This window comes from Manacus candei, unplaced genomic scaffold (genome assembly GCF_025592945.1).
Source record: "Manacus candei isolate 608988 ecotype Guabito, Panama unplaced genomic scaffold, ASM2559294v1 h1tg000047l, whole genome shotgun sequence".
NCBI lineage: Eukaryota > Metazoa > Chordata > Aves > Passeriformes > Pipridae > Manacus > Manacus candei.
The window spans coordinates 10,840,737-10,855,537 of NW_026138095.1; the positions used below are offsets into that span (position 1 = coordinate 10,840,737).

Here is a 14,801-nt window from a genome sequence, read left to right on the forward strand (position 1 = left end):
ATGCAGGTATCAGAATGTGCTGTGCTAAGTAGCTGAACCTAATAAGTCTTGTTTTGTTGTACCACTTCAGTTCAAGATTGACATTCAACTTGAAGTTTCTAGCCAGACTTCAGTATTTTTAGCTGGCTATCCCTCTGTTTTGGGATCTTGTTGTTGTTGTCTTGCCATGCCTGGAATTTGTTGAGGTTTTGTGTTCTGCATTTCCAGCTCCCAGTGGGCTTTGAGTCAGTGCTCACTGTTACCTTTACACTGCTTGCTTTGCAGAATGAGCTGGATAATGTCTCCAGTCTCCTGGAGGAAGCAGAGAAGAAAGGCATTAAGTTTGCCAAGGATGCTGCCAGTTTGGAGTCTCAGCTTCAGGATACCCAGGTGTGTGTTCAGCAAAGCTTGAACTTGGCACTGGAGCTTTGTTCCTCGGGGAAATGCTGCCTGCTAACAGAAAATACATTTTCATTCATGGTTTGGAAAGTCCCATGGTTTGAAATGCAGTAGAAGCTGCATTTCTTGTTAAGCCAAGTGAAATGTGATGTATAATGATGGCTCAGCTACATGTGGAACCGATTTTTCATTACCTGGGCTTCACTCCCTGATAGCTGGTAGCCTTTCAGTTTCTCTTTTATATCTAAGTCTGTGTGGGAGACAAGAAACAAATAAAAAACCCCTTTCCAAGTAGAATGTTAAAGTCAATAATATTCTTGGGGTATATGGAAGACATGAGGAGCAATACTCTGGGTCTTATACAGGGTAGAAGTTCTTACTGTTTAAGTTCAAACTGTCAGGTTTGGGTTCTGAATTTTAAAAATTCAGCTTTCTGCAGGTATTTATCACTTCTATATACTCTGTTTTCCCTGTATAAAAGTGGCCACTTAACTACAAAACTCCTAAATACTGTTAATCACAATTGGAGAGGTCTACAAGGAGCAGGATGGGGGACAGGGGATGGGATGGTGGTTACACCTTCCATTAGTTTTTGCTGTGGCAGAAGTTTCCACTGCCATGTTACAGCTGCCTGTAAACTGACCTTTATATTTAAACAATGCAGAAAAACTTGGAAGCATGGTGCCATTGCAGGATTTGCTGCTATGTATTCTTCCCAGGTGTTTTAAAACAGGTGCTCTATGTGCTTGTCTGAAAGAAGAAAAATATATTTTGAAGGTGCTTTCTGTGCTTGTCCCTTTAAAGACAGAAAAATTAATTTATAGCACAGCCCCTGGCATGGATTCCCTGGTCAGAAATATGCTTTATAAAGGTTTCAGTGTGCCCCAAATGGATGGTCAGTGTCTTTTTGAAAACCCAAATTACAGATGTAATTACAAGCTTGTCCTTGTACCAAAATCTGTGAGAAAAATAATCAAACCTGAAACTCTCCATCTACAATCCCAGAGGTTTCAAGTGCCAGCTCCTGACAGTTATCACACTGTGAACTGTGCCTGTGTTACAGGAGCTGCTTCAGGAGGAAACCCGCCAGAAACTCAACCTCAGCAGCAGGATAAGGCAGCTGGAAGAGGAGAAGAACAACCTGCAAGAGCAGCAGGAAGAGGAAGAGGAGGCCAGAAAGAACTTGGAGAAACAGATGCTGGCCTTGCAGTCACAGGTGAGCTGCTGTGAGTGGCAGGACTTGTGTCAGGCCTGCACACCCCAGGTGAGATGAATTGGGGTCCCACACCTTCAGGAAACGTGTCATGTAACTCACACCCGTGCTAGACCACATGTGGGAATAAAATATCCTGTGGTCTTTCTCCATTGCAATAATGAGTACAGTGACCTGCAGTGGGCAGGACTTTGCCCTGCTCCCAGTTTTTGTGTTCCTTCAGCTTCCAGTGACATCTGTCCTGGTTTTGCACTCTGGACCCTATGCCTTTCTCTCCCTCTTGTGATGCACTGAGGGACATTCCTTTCTTGTGTTAAATTTCAGTTGGCTGATGCCAAGAAAAAGGTAGACGATGACTTGGGAACCATTGAAGGCTTGGAGGAAACCAAGAAGAAGTTGTTGAAGGACATGGAGTCCTTGAGCCAGCGCCTGGAGGAGAAGGCACTGGCTTATGACAAACTGGAGAAGACAAAGAACCGCTTGCAGCAAGAGCTGGATGACCTGATGGTGGATCTGGATCATCAACGCCAGATTGTCTCTAACCTGGAGAAAAAGCAGAAGAAGTTTGATCAGGTACTGCAGTTCCCTGCCATCTTGCTGCTTTCCATGATTTTTAAATGACATCTTGTCTTTATTGTCACTGAGCCTTGTATAAGGAAGGGTCTGACTGCTGCGGTTATTGATAAATTTTTGGTGAGCAGTTGGCCTTTGTTAAGAGTAACTTGTCACTTCCAGTTTCAGTGAGTTAAACACCATCTTTGAGACTTGTTAGATCCAGTAATAAGCTCCTCCTGTTCAAAAAGGAAATTATATTGGAACAAAACCTTACGGGTATTATTATAATCCCTTAAGATAGACTAAGAAAGGATCTGAAGACTGAAAGATGGAAATAATATGAAACTTATTTAGTCTTGATTAGTAGCTTGCTCTCCTCCTCTCATCCCAGAGTAGCTGTAGCTGTTTTCTTACTGGCACTTAGATCAAGACTGAGAGACTAGACAGCTTCTGGAGGCCAGTTAAACTTAGAGCATTAACCACTCATTGAATGAAACACCTGAGGCAGGAAGGACCTGATTACAGAGCTTAAGAGATGAATTAATTGTTTCTTCTGTTCAGATGCTGGCAGAAGAAAAGAACATTTCTGCCAGATATGCAGAGGAAAGGGATCGTGCTGAGGCAGAAGCGAGGGAGAAGGAAACCAAAGCACTGTCTCTGGCTCGGGCCTTGGAGGAAGCCCTGGAAGCCAAGGAAGAGTTTGAAAGACAGAACAAGCAGCTGCGTGCAGATATGGAAGATTTAATGAGCTCTAAAGATGATGTGGGCAAAAATGTGAGTATGTTTGCACACCCTGTTCTGTTACAGACCTCATACTGGGAACAACAGGGAAAACTCCCTGGCTGGGGAAGTGTGTGTGACACAAGGACAGTCATTCCAAAGGTGACTTATGGCCCAAAATGCTGAGGAATTAATGCTCAGAGTAAGGGGGTGATCCTTATTAGCATCAGGCCTCTTCAGAAGTTGTATTCTCACCCTCTGCATGAAGGATTCCAAATGTGAGTTTTACACTTTTGGATAAATGGAGCTGGGACTGTGGCCAGATGTAAGTGGTTACATGTTGCTGTGTCATAGATGGAGGGGCAGCCACTTCATCATTTTCATGTTGGTGGGGGTATTTTTTCATATGTTAGTGAGGGATAATAAGGATTTCTGTTACCTTTGGTCAAGCTGAGCTCCAGGCCATGGTTGAATCAAAGGCAGGACAGAACTGACCCTTCAGTGTCCTCCCTCCTCCACCCGCTGAGGCAGCAAAGGCCGCCTGACCTTCGCTGAGGGCCTTTGCTGCCCTCCCCCTGTTACAGCCCCACAGCATTGTCTCCTCCAGGAACCAGATTTACACTTCTGACAGGCCTGTTACACCTGGGTAAGGGGAGTGTGTCTGCACCGAGACAGCACTGGGTGTGAGTGAGGCCTCTGCTTCACCCCAGACACTGTTCAGTGGTTAAGCCTTGCTTGGAGCTGCGAGCTGAGCTCAGGTGCAAGTGGTGGCTCAGGTCAGGTTCCTGCTCCACCAGCCTCATCAGGTCTGCACAGCAAGCCTGGCCACTGCCCACGGTGGCTGGTGGCACCTGCACTGGGTTTAAGGGCTTACCTGGCTTACTTTTATTCACTCCTCTTTCTGCAGCACTGCACAGTTCACCTGCACAGATGTTTCTTGGGTTCTCTAATACAGACTTAGAGATGCTGCTCTGCCTGTTCTGATTCATTGCCCAACCTAGAGCATCACAAAATACACTGCACTGAGTTCATACAGTGACTTGTTCTGCTGTTAGAAATTGCTGATTTGAGGTACCTGAAGGAGAGGGTCTGACCAGTGTTTGTCACTTAGGTCCATGAGCTGGAGAAGTCAAAGAGAACCTTGGAGCAGCAGGTGGAAGAGATGAGGACTCAGCTTGAGGAACTGGAAGATGAACTGCAGGCCACAGAAGATGCCAAGCTGCGTTTGGAGGTGAACATGCAAGCTATGAAAGCCCAGTTTGACAGAGATCTGCAAGCCAGAGATGAACAGAATGAAGAGAAAAAGAGGATGCTGGTGAAACAAGTACGTCTGTTTTACTGTGCTTCGTGGTCAGGAGGGGGTGAGGGTCTTTTGCCAAAGCTCTGTGCCTTCTGTGCTACCAGAAAAATAAAACTCTTTGCTTAAAGATTCCATCCTTTAAGAAATCCCAAGCCCTGATCTTAACAAACCATAGAATAGTTCTTGCTCAGGGTTGGCCACTCTTTGTGTCAGGCTGCTGCTGGTGGCCTCCAAAACCACTCCCTGGGCAGGTAGAGGTTTGGCTGTTGCTGTCTGGGTGTATATCAAGGACAAGGGTATGTTATTTGCACTTTCAAGCCAGTCTTTTGATGTCCAGGAACAAATACATGGATGCTGAGATAGATTCAGAAACTGTAATTAAGTGAGCAGTTTCCTATATGAAAATTGTGGCAGAGCTTCCAGTTGTGCTAGACTTGAGAATTCTAATAACACAGAGGCCAGAAGAGACTCAAGAAATTACTTTAGAATGTCATGCTTGTAGGAGAAGGTAGTTCTAAATTAACATTAAGTGTTGAGGAATAAAACACACAATATTTCAAGGTTTATCACTAGAAAACAAAAATATCCAGTTACTGAGAATCACCAGTCTAAGGGTATAAACATTGCCTGGAGAGCTTTTGAAGTTCACAGTTGCTTTTATCCTGCACTGGACAAGAGCTCCTGAGCCTGCCCAAGGAGGGAGATTGCCTTCAAAACAAAATATATTCTTTCATGTTGGTAACCTGTTTTATTTTTGTATAGACTTGGCTCAGTCTGTGCTCACTTGCTGCCTACACTCACTTTTGTTACGTTTTGGGAAAAGTTGTTGGTGTATAAATGCCAGTAGCACAGCTATTCAGAGGGAATGGTTTTATTGTTTTCTTGAGAAAATGAGGTGATTTTATATTTTATTTTCCATCAGAATTAGTAGCATCTGCCCTAGAGCCACCCCTACTGGTGGGGGGGTGTGCTGGGCAAGGGGCTGGAATGGAAATACTTCAGGTGCTGAGTTTTACCTTTGGTTTTCCACTTGGCCACTTCAGACATCTCTACTTCCAGTTTGGGGATTTGGTCTTACCATCTGCAGTGCCTTCCGTGGCCTTTTCCCATGGAGTGGTGTTAACCCTGCTCTGTGCAGGCCCCCTGGAGTCCCCAGCCCCTGGTTTAGGGTTGTTTGCTCCTGCAGGACTGAGCCTGTCCCATCCTTGGTCCCTCAGGTGCGGGAGCTGGAGGCGGAGCTGGAGGACGAGCGGAAGCAGCGGGCGCTGGCTGTGGCTGCCAAGAAGAAACTGGAGATGGATCTGAAGGACCTGGAGGGGCAGATAGAGGCTGCAAACAAGGCTCGGGATGAAGCCATCAAACAGCTGAGGAAGCTCCAGGTGGGCACATGGGATAATGGAGCTGTTTCCTGTCCTGGGACACGGCCCAGGGTGTGGCTTTTCATTCAGTGCATCTGGAGCTTGAAGGCAAAAGGAGAATCAGACTCCAGTGATGTGTCAAAGGGTATCTGGCCTGGATTTGTCCCCTGCTCAAAACTCCTCTCATCCTTTTATAGAATCCTAAAATGGTTTGGGTTGGAAGGGACCTTAAAGCTCGTCTTGTTCCAAACCCCTCTGCCACAGGCAGAAACACTTTTCCCATCCCTGGAAGTGTCCAAGGCCAGGTTGGACGGGGCTTGGAGCAACCTGGGCTAGTGGAAGGTGTCCCTGCCCATGGCAGGGGGTGGGACTGGATGGGCTTTGAGGTCCATTCCAGCCCAGGCCATTCTAAGATTCCACTCTGATTCTGTGAAATGAGGTGAAGTCTTAAGAATGTGATATTTCTGGCAAGGAATTGAGGGATGGAAAGATGAGAAAATGAAGTTTTCCTGTGAACATAAGAACTGGAAATGCCTTCAAGTGGAATGAAGCCACTTTGAGAGGAAGGCCTTATAACTTGAAGGCTAAAGTTCTTCAGAGCTACTAATAGATGTTGTGATTGTCCTAGTGCAGCTTTTCCTTACCCTGCTTTCCAACTGCAGGCTCAGATGAAGGACTACCAACGGGAGCTGGAAGAGGCCCGTGCATCCAGGGATGAGATCTTTGCCCAGTCCAAAGAGAGTGAAAAGAAACTCAAGGGTCTTGAAGCAGAAATACTCCAACTCCAAGAGGTGAGCTTGAAATCTGAGATTTGTTTTTCTTGCTAGATCAGAGACTAAAAAAAGTAAAAATCAATCCAGTGAGTTGAACAGAGAAATGGACCAGGAGAACTCTCTTGTTCCCCTTGCTCCAAGTCATCAGTGAAGTCCTTACAGCTTTGTAGGAATCATTTTAGGAGACTGGACTGAAAAGTTGCAGTAGCAGGAAAACTTTCCTACTGCTTAAACACAGTTGAGGCTTCTCTACAATTTGGCAGGTGTTTCTGAGAGTCTCTGAAAGATGCAGTGCACAGTGTCAGGACTGGAACTGATTACTGGAAATTAAAATTTATTATTGGAGTTGTATAAAGCCCAAAAAATCTCTCCAGTATCTCAGTGGACCATTAGAGTATGTGGAGGTTTATCCCTCTGCCCTCTCAGGTCCTAATCCCTTTCTCTCACAGACATGTTTGCCCTCATTATTGACAATTTCTGCAGAGCTCCAGATCTTGTTACATCTCTCTGATCTCCCCCCATTTCTCTTCCTGGTCTGCCACAAGGTCAGACATTAGCAGGGTTGCCTTGTGCCTCTCTTTTGTCTGAATGAGCTACAGGTCAAAGCTTGAAGTAGTTGCCCAGATTCACTACACTGTCACTGGGGTCTATTTGAGACAACCCACCACCCACTGGAGCTTCTCCAGGTGGACTTTGTGGCCTTCAGACAATCAGTCAGGCATTTAATTGTCCTCCTTAGCAAATGCTTGGGGGTTTCTGCCACTTGATGCAGATTTATAATATGAGGTTCACTGCTGTTTATACTGTTGTGCTGAAGCTTTTTGGTTTTTACTCTTTCCTTGTATTCTTGCTGTGCGCTCTGTAAGATCCTAAACCGTTTGTTACCTTAGTGCCCACTTTACACTGAACGTGTCTGTTAGAGCATTGCTGCCAGGGTGGTTTTTCCTGCTGCTGAGGGCTTGAATCTGATCTTCAAAGATTTTTTTCCTTTGCTGTGTCTGGGGAACATTTCAGGGATGGAGAGAAGTAACTGCACTGCAGTCAGATGGCAGTGGGGGGCTTGGAATGTCAAGCTGGTGTATCCTGACTTCCGCAGCTGTTGCTTCTGCTTATCCATTAAAATCCCTCAGGGATATCCCACTTCACAGCATCTCCTGGAAGTTATTATAAGGCTGAATGGTTTGCAGAAGATTTGAGATTCCTGAGGCTGTAATGGATGTTTTGCTAACCCTTCCCAGGAGTTTGCTGCGTCGGAGCGAGCCCGTCGGCACGCGGAGCAGGAGCGGGACGAGCTGGCGGATGAGATCGCCAACAGCGCTTCGGGAAAGTGAGTCAGCAACTGCAGAGCTGCAGGAACAGCAGCCCTGCTCTGAGGGCTCACAAGGGCTGTACTGCCAGGCTGCAGGATAAAAACTCCAGATAGTTACTGACACAGTTGCTTCTCCCGACGATTTGTGTTTAAAGTATCAGAAGCGAGGGGAGCCCTGAGAGCAGCCCCCGGCTTCCTCAGGAGGGAGAGCACTGAGCTCTGCTCACTGTGACCAGGGACAGGACCCTGGGAAGGGCTGGAGCTGTGTCAGGGCAGGCTCAGGTTGGATCTCAGCCAAAGGCTCTTCCCCCAGAGGCTGGTTGGGCACTGCCCAGGCTCCCCAGGGCAGTGGGCACAGCCCCAAGGCTGCCAGAGCTCCAGGAGGGTTTGGACAACACTCTGAGGGACAGGGTGGGATTGTTGGGGTGTCTGTGCAGGGCCAGGGGTTGGACTGGATGATCTTTTTGGGTCCTTCCAACTCAGGAGATTCCATGACTCTAAAACTCCCCAGTAGCTCTGTTGGCTCTGAACACGTGCTGACCCCGCTCCCCTCTCCAGGTCAGCGCTGCTGGACGAGAAGCGCCGGCTGGAAGCTCGGATTGCTCAGCTGGAGGAGGAGCTGGAGGAGGAGCAGAGCAACATGGAGCTGCTCAACGAGCGCTTCCGGAAGACCACGCTGCAGGTGACCCTGGGGTGGCAGTCTGGGCTGGGTGGGCAGCTCAGGGGAGGCTCTGGTGGCACGGAGTGACCCCGTGTTCCCCTGGAAGGTGGACACGCTCAACTCGGAGCTGGCCGGGGAGCGCAGCGCGGCCCAGAAGAGCGAGAACGCCCGGCAGCAGCTGGAGAGGCAGAACAAGGAGCTGAAGGCCAAGCTGCAGGAACTGGAGGGCTCTGTGAAGTCCAAATTCAAGGCAACAATTTCCACCCTAGAAGCCAAGATTGCACAGCTCGAAGAACAGCTTGAGCAGGAAGCCAAGTAAGGGATAAAATCTGGTTTTCCTGTGTCAGTTGAATGCCTTAAACTCCCATGCCTGAACTTTCTGTAAGACTGAGATGTGAATTCAGAGCACAGGTTTATTGTCTGGAAACTGCTGCTTAGGAGACACCCCTTAACAAGGCAGCTGTAAAGTAGCTGGGCTTGAAAGTTTCAGAATCAATTTGCTTCCTAACAGCTGAATGAACCCTGGGACATGTTGGGTGATGTCCCAGGAGCCACAAGGTGCTGCAGAAATTACTTGAGACGAGATGAAATGTCCCCTTGAGACCCCATGTCTCTTGGTTAGAGGGACAGCTTAGGTGCAACAGTTTGAGTTGAGATGAATCCTGTGCTCTCCAGAAATCTTTCTGCAGGGAATTATCCATCCTTGCAATCCTGGTTCTCAAAATTAATTTTTTTTAGCTGGCTTCTCTCCAAATCTGCAGGTGAGGGCTGTCCTACCACCACCTGTGTTCTTTCTGGGCTCTGCAGCAGAACCATGTTATTGATTAGCAGTAACTTTGAAGTTTCTTTGTCCAGTGTCCTTATGAAGGCACCCTCTGAGCCCTCTTTCCATGCTCACATCACCCCAGGGCTAAGGCTTTGTGCTCTGAGAGCTGCAGGAGTAATGGGTACAAATTGAAAGGGGAAATGTAGGAGAGATATTAAGAAGAAATGTTTTACTGTACAGGTGATGAGGCCCTGGCACAGGTTGCCCAGAGAAGCTGTGGCTGCCCCATCCCTGGAAGTATCAAAGCCAAGGCCTTGAGGAACCTGGTCTAGTGGAAAGTGTCCCTGCCCATGGAAGAGGGTCTTGGGTTTAAATGATCTTCATAGTCCATTCTAACTCCTTAACATTCTATGCTCCCAGCCAGTCCCTGGCACACCAGCACTGAGTCCGTCCCACTGCTGGTGCCAGGCATGTGCAGAGGACTCTGGTACCAGTTACACAACAGGAGCCTTCAGGAAGGACAGAACTTGTATTCCCAGCCTTCAAGTACTGGGACAAATGATGGCTTTTGGTTATTCCAGGGAAAGAGCAGCTGCCAACAAGCTGGTCCGGCGCACGGAGAAGAAGCTGAAGGAGGTGTTCATGCAGGTGGAGGACGAGCGGCGCCACGCAGACCAGTACAAGGAGCAGGTGGGTGGGGGCTGTTCCTCTGAACAGGCCAATAAAACCTCCTTTGGGTAGGAAGGGCTTGTGAAGAATTGTAATGAAAATATCTGAGGGAATCCACCTTGGTGACTAAACCAGGCCCGGGAGCTCCATGGTGTTCCCAGCTCAGGGGTCCGGGCTGAGCCTGCAGTGAGGCTGGTGGTGGGGAGAGGTCATGGGGGGCAGCTTTCTGGTGTGATCCCAAGTATTTGGCTTGGTGTTTCAGATGGAAAAGGCCAATGCCAGGATGAAGCAGCTCAAGAGGCAGCTGGAGGAGGCAGAGGAAGAGGCCACTCGGGCCAACGCGTCCCGGCGCAAACTGCAGCGGGAGCTGGACGACGCCACGGAGGCCAACGAGGGGCTGAGCAGGGAGGTCAGCACCCTCAAAAACAGGCTAAGGTCAGTGCCAGCAGGGAGTCATCCCAGCCCTTGGGAGCCCACAGACTCATCCTTGGGGAGCACCCAGCTGGGGAACTGCAGGAGCACAGCTCCTGATATTAGGGAATGGGTCAGACTGGAGCCTGCTGGGAACTGGGGTCTGAGCCTGGTGAAGCTGCCACAGCACAGGGATGTTCCTGACAGCTCTTGAGCTCAAACTCTTTGGAGTTTATGTTGGCAGCTTCCCTGGGTCTCTGCAGGTAAATGTGACAGAGAACGTGGCTCGGTTGTGCTTCTCTAGTGGCTGGTACCGATCCTGTTTTTCCTGGCCTGCACTGGTGGGAGTGTTGCAGCAGTTCCTTTGAGAGCAGGTCTCTGGGGTCAGGGTGTGTGTCAGGGACAGGGGGAGGCAGCAGGGCTGCAGCTGCAGCTCACAGGCCATGTCAGGAGGCACAGAGGGGCTGAGCTGCTGGGCCTGGCTCAAGGGTGCTGAGCTGAGCTGAGCTTCACTAAGCAGCTGTTGGAGTTTTTGAGAGAACCCACTCTCTTCATTGCTTGGTCTGTGCTCGGTGCTCCTACAGAGACAGCATTTTAAATTATTTGGGACTTGCAAAATTAAGGTGATGGCATAAACCAAGCAGGAATGCCAGAGGTGTTGGAGCACACTGTGCTGGCTCCTGGGACAGGGGAGAGGTTTGAGACTCCCTGTGGGAATTTTCCCCTTGGGTGACCTGGTGCTGAGCTGCCACATTCCTGTGGGGTTGAGCAGGGAGGGCTGCCAGAGTGACCTTACTGTGACCTTTCAGTACCTGAAGGGGCTCCAAGAGAGCGAGAGAGGAACTTTGGACAAGGGCCTGGAGGGACAGGACAAGGGGAAATGGATTTAAATTGACAGAGAGCAGGGTTAGATGGGATGTTGGGAAGGAATTCTTCCCTGTGAGGGTGGGGAGGCCCTGGCACAGGTTGCCCAGAGAAGCTGTGGCTGCCCCATCCCTGGAAGTGTCCAAGGCCAGGTTGGATGGGGCTTGGAGCAACCTGGGCTAGGGAAGAGCTTTGACTTGAAGGTGTGTGAGGACACTGAGGGCACTTGGTGTGTTCAGCTGGAGAAGAGGAGACTGAGGGGAGACCTCACTGCAGTTCCACCTTCCTGGGCAGGGGCAGAGGAGGGGCAGGGACTGAGCTCTGCTCTGGGGGGACCAGGGACAGCAGCCAGGGAATGGCTGGAGCTGTGTCAGGGCAGGCTCAGGTTGGATCTCAGCCAAAGGTTCTTCCCCCAGAGGCTGGTTGGGCACTGCCCAGGCTCCCCAGGGCAGTGGGCACAGCCCCAAGGCTGCCAGAGCTCCAGGAGGGTTTGGCTGATCCTCTGGGGCACAGGGGGTGACTCTTGGGGATGGGCCTGGGCAGGGCCAGGAGTTGGACTCGATGATCCTTGTGGGTCCCTTCCAGCTCAGCACATTCTGGGATTCTTCAGTAGAAGGTGTCCCTGCCCATGGCAGGGGGTGGGAGGAGATGACCTTTGAGGTCCCATCCAACCCCAACCACTCTGGGATGACTGTGGGCCGGGCAGGACCCCCCAGCAATCCCTGCCTGCTGTGCTTTGCAGGAGGGGGGGGCCCATCACCTTCTCCTCGAGCCGCTCCGGGCGGCGGCAGCTGCACATCGAGGGGGCCTCCCTGGAGCTGTCGGACGACGACGCCGAGAGCAAAGGCAGCGACGTGAACGAGGCGCCGCCCGCCCCCGCCGAGTAGAGCCCCTTTGCATGCAGAGACCTCTCCAGCCCCGCCGGCAGGAGCACAGGACTGTCCTGCCACCGAACTGCCTTGTGGCCCCAAACCTGCCTTACGGCCCGTCGGCATGTGCTACAAGGCTCCTTATCATAGGTCAACCATGTCTTAAGGCTCTCCAGCCTCACCACACTGTACCCTGCTTCAGATATAGGTACAACTGCTTTTTTTATATATAGCGAACAACCGGGATCGTCTCTGTTCAGTGCATCTCTTTTTCCAGATAACTCATTGTAAAGCCATTTTCTAAAAGCATCATGTGAAGGATGAAACTTTTTTTTATCAATCCAGAACCGTCATTCCCAGCGGGTGGGTGGCCGGGACAGACCCCTTGCCATGGCTATGCATGCCTTGTGTCCAGCATCCTTCCAGGCTCCCGGGCTCGCCGGCCCCTGGCTGGGCTGAGTCTCTTGGATCAGTGAAGACCAAACCGCACCTGTATCTTTTCTTTTCTCCTCCTTGTGATCCGCACACAATCCGTGAGTGAACTGTGAAACGGCCTTGGCAAGTGTTAGAGGGAAGTGTAGGGATGAGTGAGTAGTGTCCATTTTTTTAACCTGCAATACCATTTGAAGTGTTCTCAGCACCTGCTCCATCCGTTCGTGTTCATGCAGTCCAGGCACACCCAGGTGGGTCCCCGTCCCCCTGTACAGACCCGTGAGCTCAGAGCCTTCCCTGTAGATATCCAGGCTCCTTTAATGTGAACACCAGTGGGAATTAAACACACAACACAGGCAAAGCTAATTTATTAACGTGAGGCTGAGCCAGGCCGTGGCCAGGCCGTGGAGCCGAGTGGCTGCACGTGCAGGAGGCTCTGGGACCCCCTGGCAGCCCCCTGGGAGTCCTGCGGGCCCGGGGGGTTTGTGGGGGCCGGGGCTCCCGTGGTGGATGGATGGATGTTGCCTGCCTACGAGTTAACATGCCAGTGGATGTGAATCCTTTTTTTTTTGTTGTTGTTTTGTTGTTTTTTTTTTTTTTTATTTTGAGCAGTATTACAGTGAGTAGTTAGCGTTCTTTTTGTTGAAATAGCTGAAAACTGACATTACAGAAAGTGCCTTAGACACTACAGTACTAAGACAACGTTACATATATAATTTGCCTATATAACAATGATTTAATGTATTAATTTTGACTGTGCTTCATATCATGTACCTCTCTAGTCCAAGTGGTATTATTGATATTAGTGACAATGAATCAGTGTTAACTAGGAAACTTCCTCTGCCACATGCTCAAAACCCATGGATTTCCCTTTTTTTGGTTCAAAGCTTTAACATCTGTCGCGAAGGTTTTGTTGTGTGTGTTTGGATATTTTTAATCAAACTGGCTGTTGACCACCAGGCGTCTGACTGCAAATATCTTGTTTTCTTGTATACCCATATTTCTAGACAATGATTTTTGTAAGACAATAAATTTATTCATTCTAGATGCGGCCGCCTGCTCTGTTTACTTACTGGAAGAGCTCTCCCGAGGCTGGCATAGACCTTAATAAACGAGATATGACTGGAAGCTGCCTTTTCCCTTCTTCCTGTTTTTATTTGCTTGGGTTTTTTTTTCCTTTTATTTTGAACTAAATAACAGCATCAATGGCTGGGTCAGAGCTGAGCCTTTTGCCTTTGAAATGCCACTGGAGCACAAAGGGAGCTCAGGGCACAGGCACGGCCCCCCTTCTGCCTTCAGCAGGGTCTGGGCTCTGTCCAGGGCAGTTTTGGGGGGTCCTGGGGTGCAGAACCTGCCTCAGGTGAAGGCAGAGCTGGGGCAGGAGGGAGGGGCAGCTGAGGCCGAGGGGGGCAGAGCTGCAGGGGCTGGTCCTGGGTGGGGGCTCGTGGCTGGGTCTGGGACCAGGGTGGGCCCCAGGGAGGGGAGGGGGTTAAAAACATGATGAGGGAATGAGCAGACTGGGGGCCTGTGGGGGCAGCTGGAAGGGGCAGGGGGGGCTGCTGCTCCCACCCTTCCCATGGTACCTGTAGTTCCAGCAGCCTGACTGGGCCCTGGGAGCCTCCCAGCATGGAGGGACTGCTGGGGAAGGGCTGGTCCCAGGCACGAGCTCCTGGAACCCGAGTCAGTCTTGGCACCTTTTCCTCAGGTGCTTCTTCCCCTCCCCGGCTGCTGCTCCTCGTGCTGGGGAGGGAGCAGGGGCCGAGGGAAGGAGCAGGGGCTGAGGGAAGGAGCAGGGGCCGAGGGAAGGAGCAGGGGCCGAGGGAGGGAGCAGGGGCCGAGGGAGGGAGCAGCAGGGGCTGAGGGAAGGCTTTCCCTGCCTCTGGCAGGGCTGCAGGAGCGAACGAGGCGCTCTGAGCTGGGCATTGCGAGGGGGCACTGCAGGGAGGGTGACCCTGCTCCCCTCAGGGCACTGCCCCCGGGAGGGAGCTGGGCCTGGATCGGTTCAGGATGCTCTGGAAGGAGCTTCCCAGGAGGAACAGGATGTGCTGCCCAGTGTGTCCGCAGGGGTTCAGGGCCAGCCTGGGCAGTGCCCCGACCCTGGGGCGGGCAGGGGGGTCTGGAGAACTGCCCCGGGCCGGGGCTCCAGCGCCGTGTCCCGGGAGCGCCGGGGCTGGAGCCGATCCCGGGCTGGAGCCGATCCCGGCGGGCTGGGAGCGGCAGCACCGGCCCGTGTGTCCGGCACAGCCGCAGCTGGGAGGGGATGAAGCTCCCCGGGAAGGGCCCCAGAGCGGCTCCTCTGCAGAGGAAACATCTTCCAGCTGCTCCAAGGAGACGAAAATCCCCGGCTGGCAGCTGGAGATCCAACACTTCCCAAGGTTCCTCCCCAAATTAAATATTGACCCCACCGTGTTCCACGGCACCACTGGGGAATGCAGTGCCAGCAGCAGAGGCTGTGTGGGACAGGTGATTGCTCAGCCCCAGCTCCAGCAGTGGCCGTTCCCATGTGCCCAAACTGAGCTATGG

At 51.0% G+C, this 14,801-nt stretch overlaps 1 protein-coding gene across 3 annotated transcripts in view; it reads left to right on the forward strand.

Moving 5' to 3' along the window:
- Positions 1-13,406, forward strand: part of MYH10 (myosin heavy chain 10) — a 102,079-nt gene extending 88,673 nt beyond the window's left edge. For all 3 annotated transcript variants that reach the window (XM_051797457.1, XM_051797456.1, XM_051797458.1), the window contains 13 exons: positions 265-369; positions 1,442-1,594; positions 1,916-2,164; positions 2,708-2,920; positions 3,978-4,190; positions 5,384-5,545; positions 6,187-6,315; positions 7,536-7,624; positions 8,165-8,288; positions 8,374-8,582; positions 9,615-9,723; positions 9,965-10,137; positions 11,720-13,406. In XM_051797457.1, the coding sequence (XP_051653417.1) occupies positions 265-369; positions 1,442-1,594; positions 1,916-2,164; positions 2,708-2,920; positions 3,978-4,190; positions 5,384-5,545; positions 6,187-6,315; positions 7,536-7,624; positions 8,165-8,288; positions 8,374-8,582; positions 9,615-9,723; positions 9,965-10,137; positions 11,720-11,864 (2,073 nt within the window). In that variant the 3' untranslated portion in view covers positions 11,865-13,406. The remainder of the gene's footprint in view (positions 1-264; positions 370-1,441; positions 1,595-1,915; positions 2,165-2,707; positions 2,921-3,977; positions 4,191-5,383; positions 5,546-6,186; positions 6,316-7,535; positions 7,625-8,164; positions 8,289-8,373; positions 8,583-9,614; positions 9,724-9,964; positions 10,138-11,719) is intronic.
- The last annotated feature ends 1,395 nt before the right edge of the window (positions 13,407-14,801 follow it).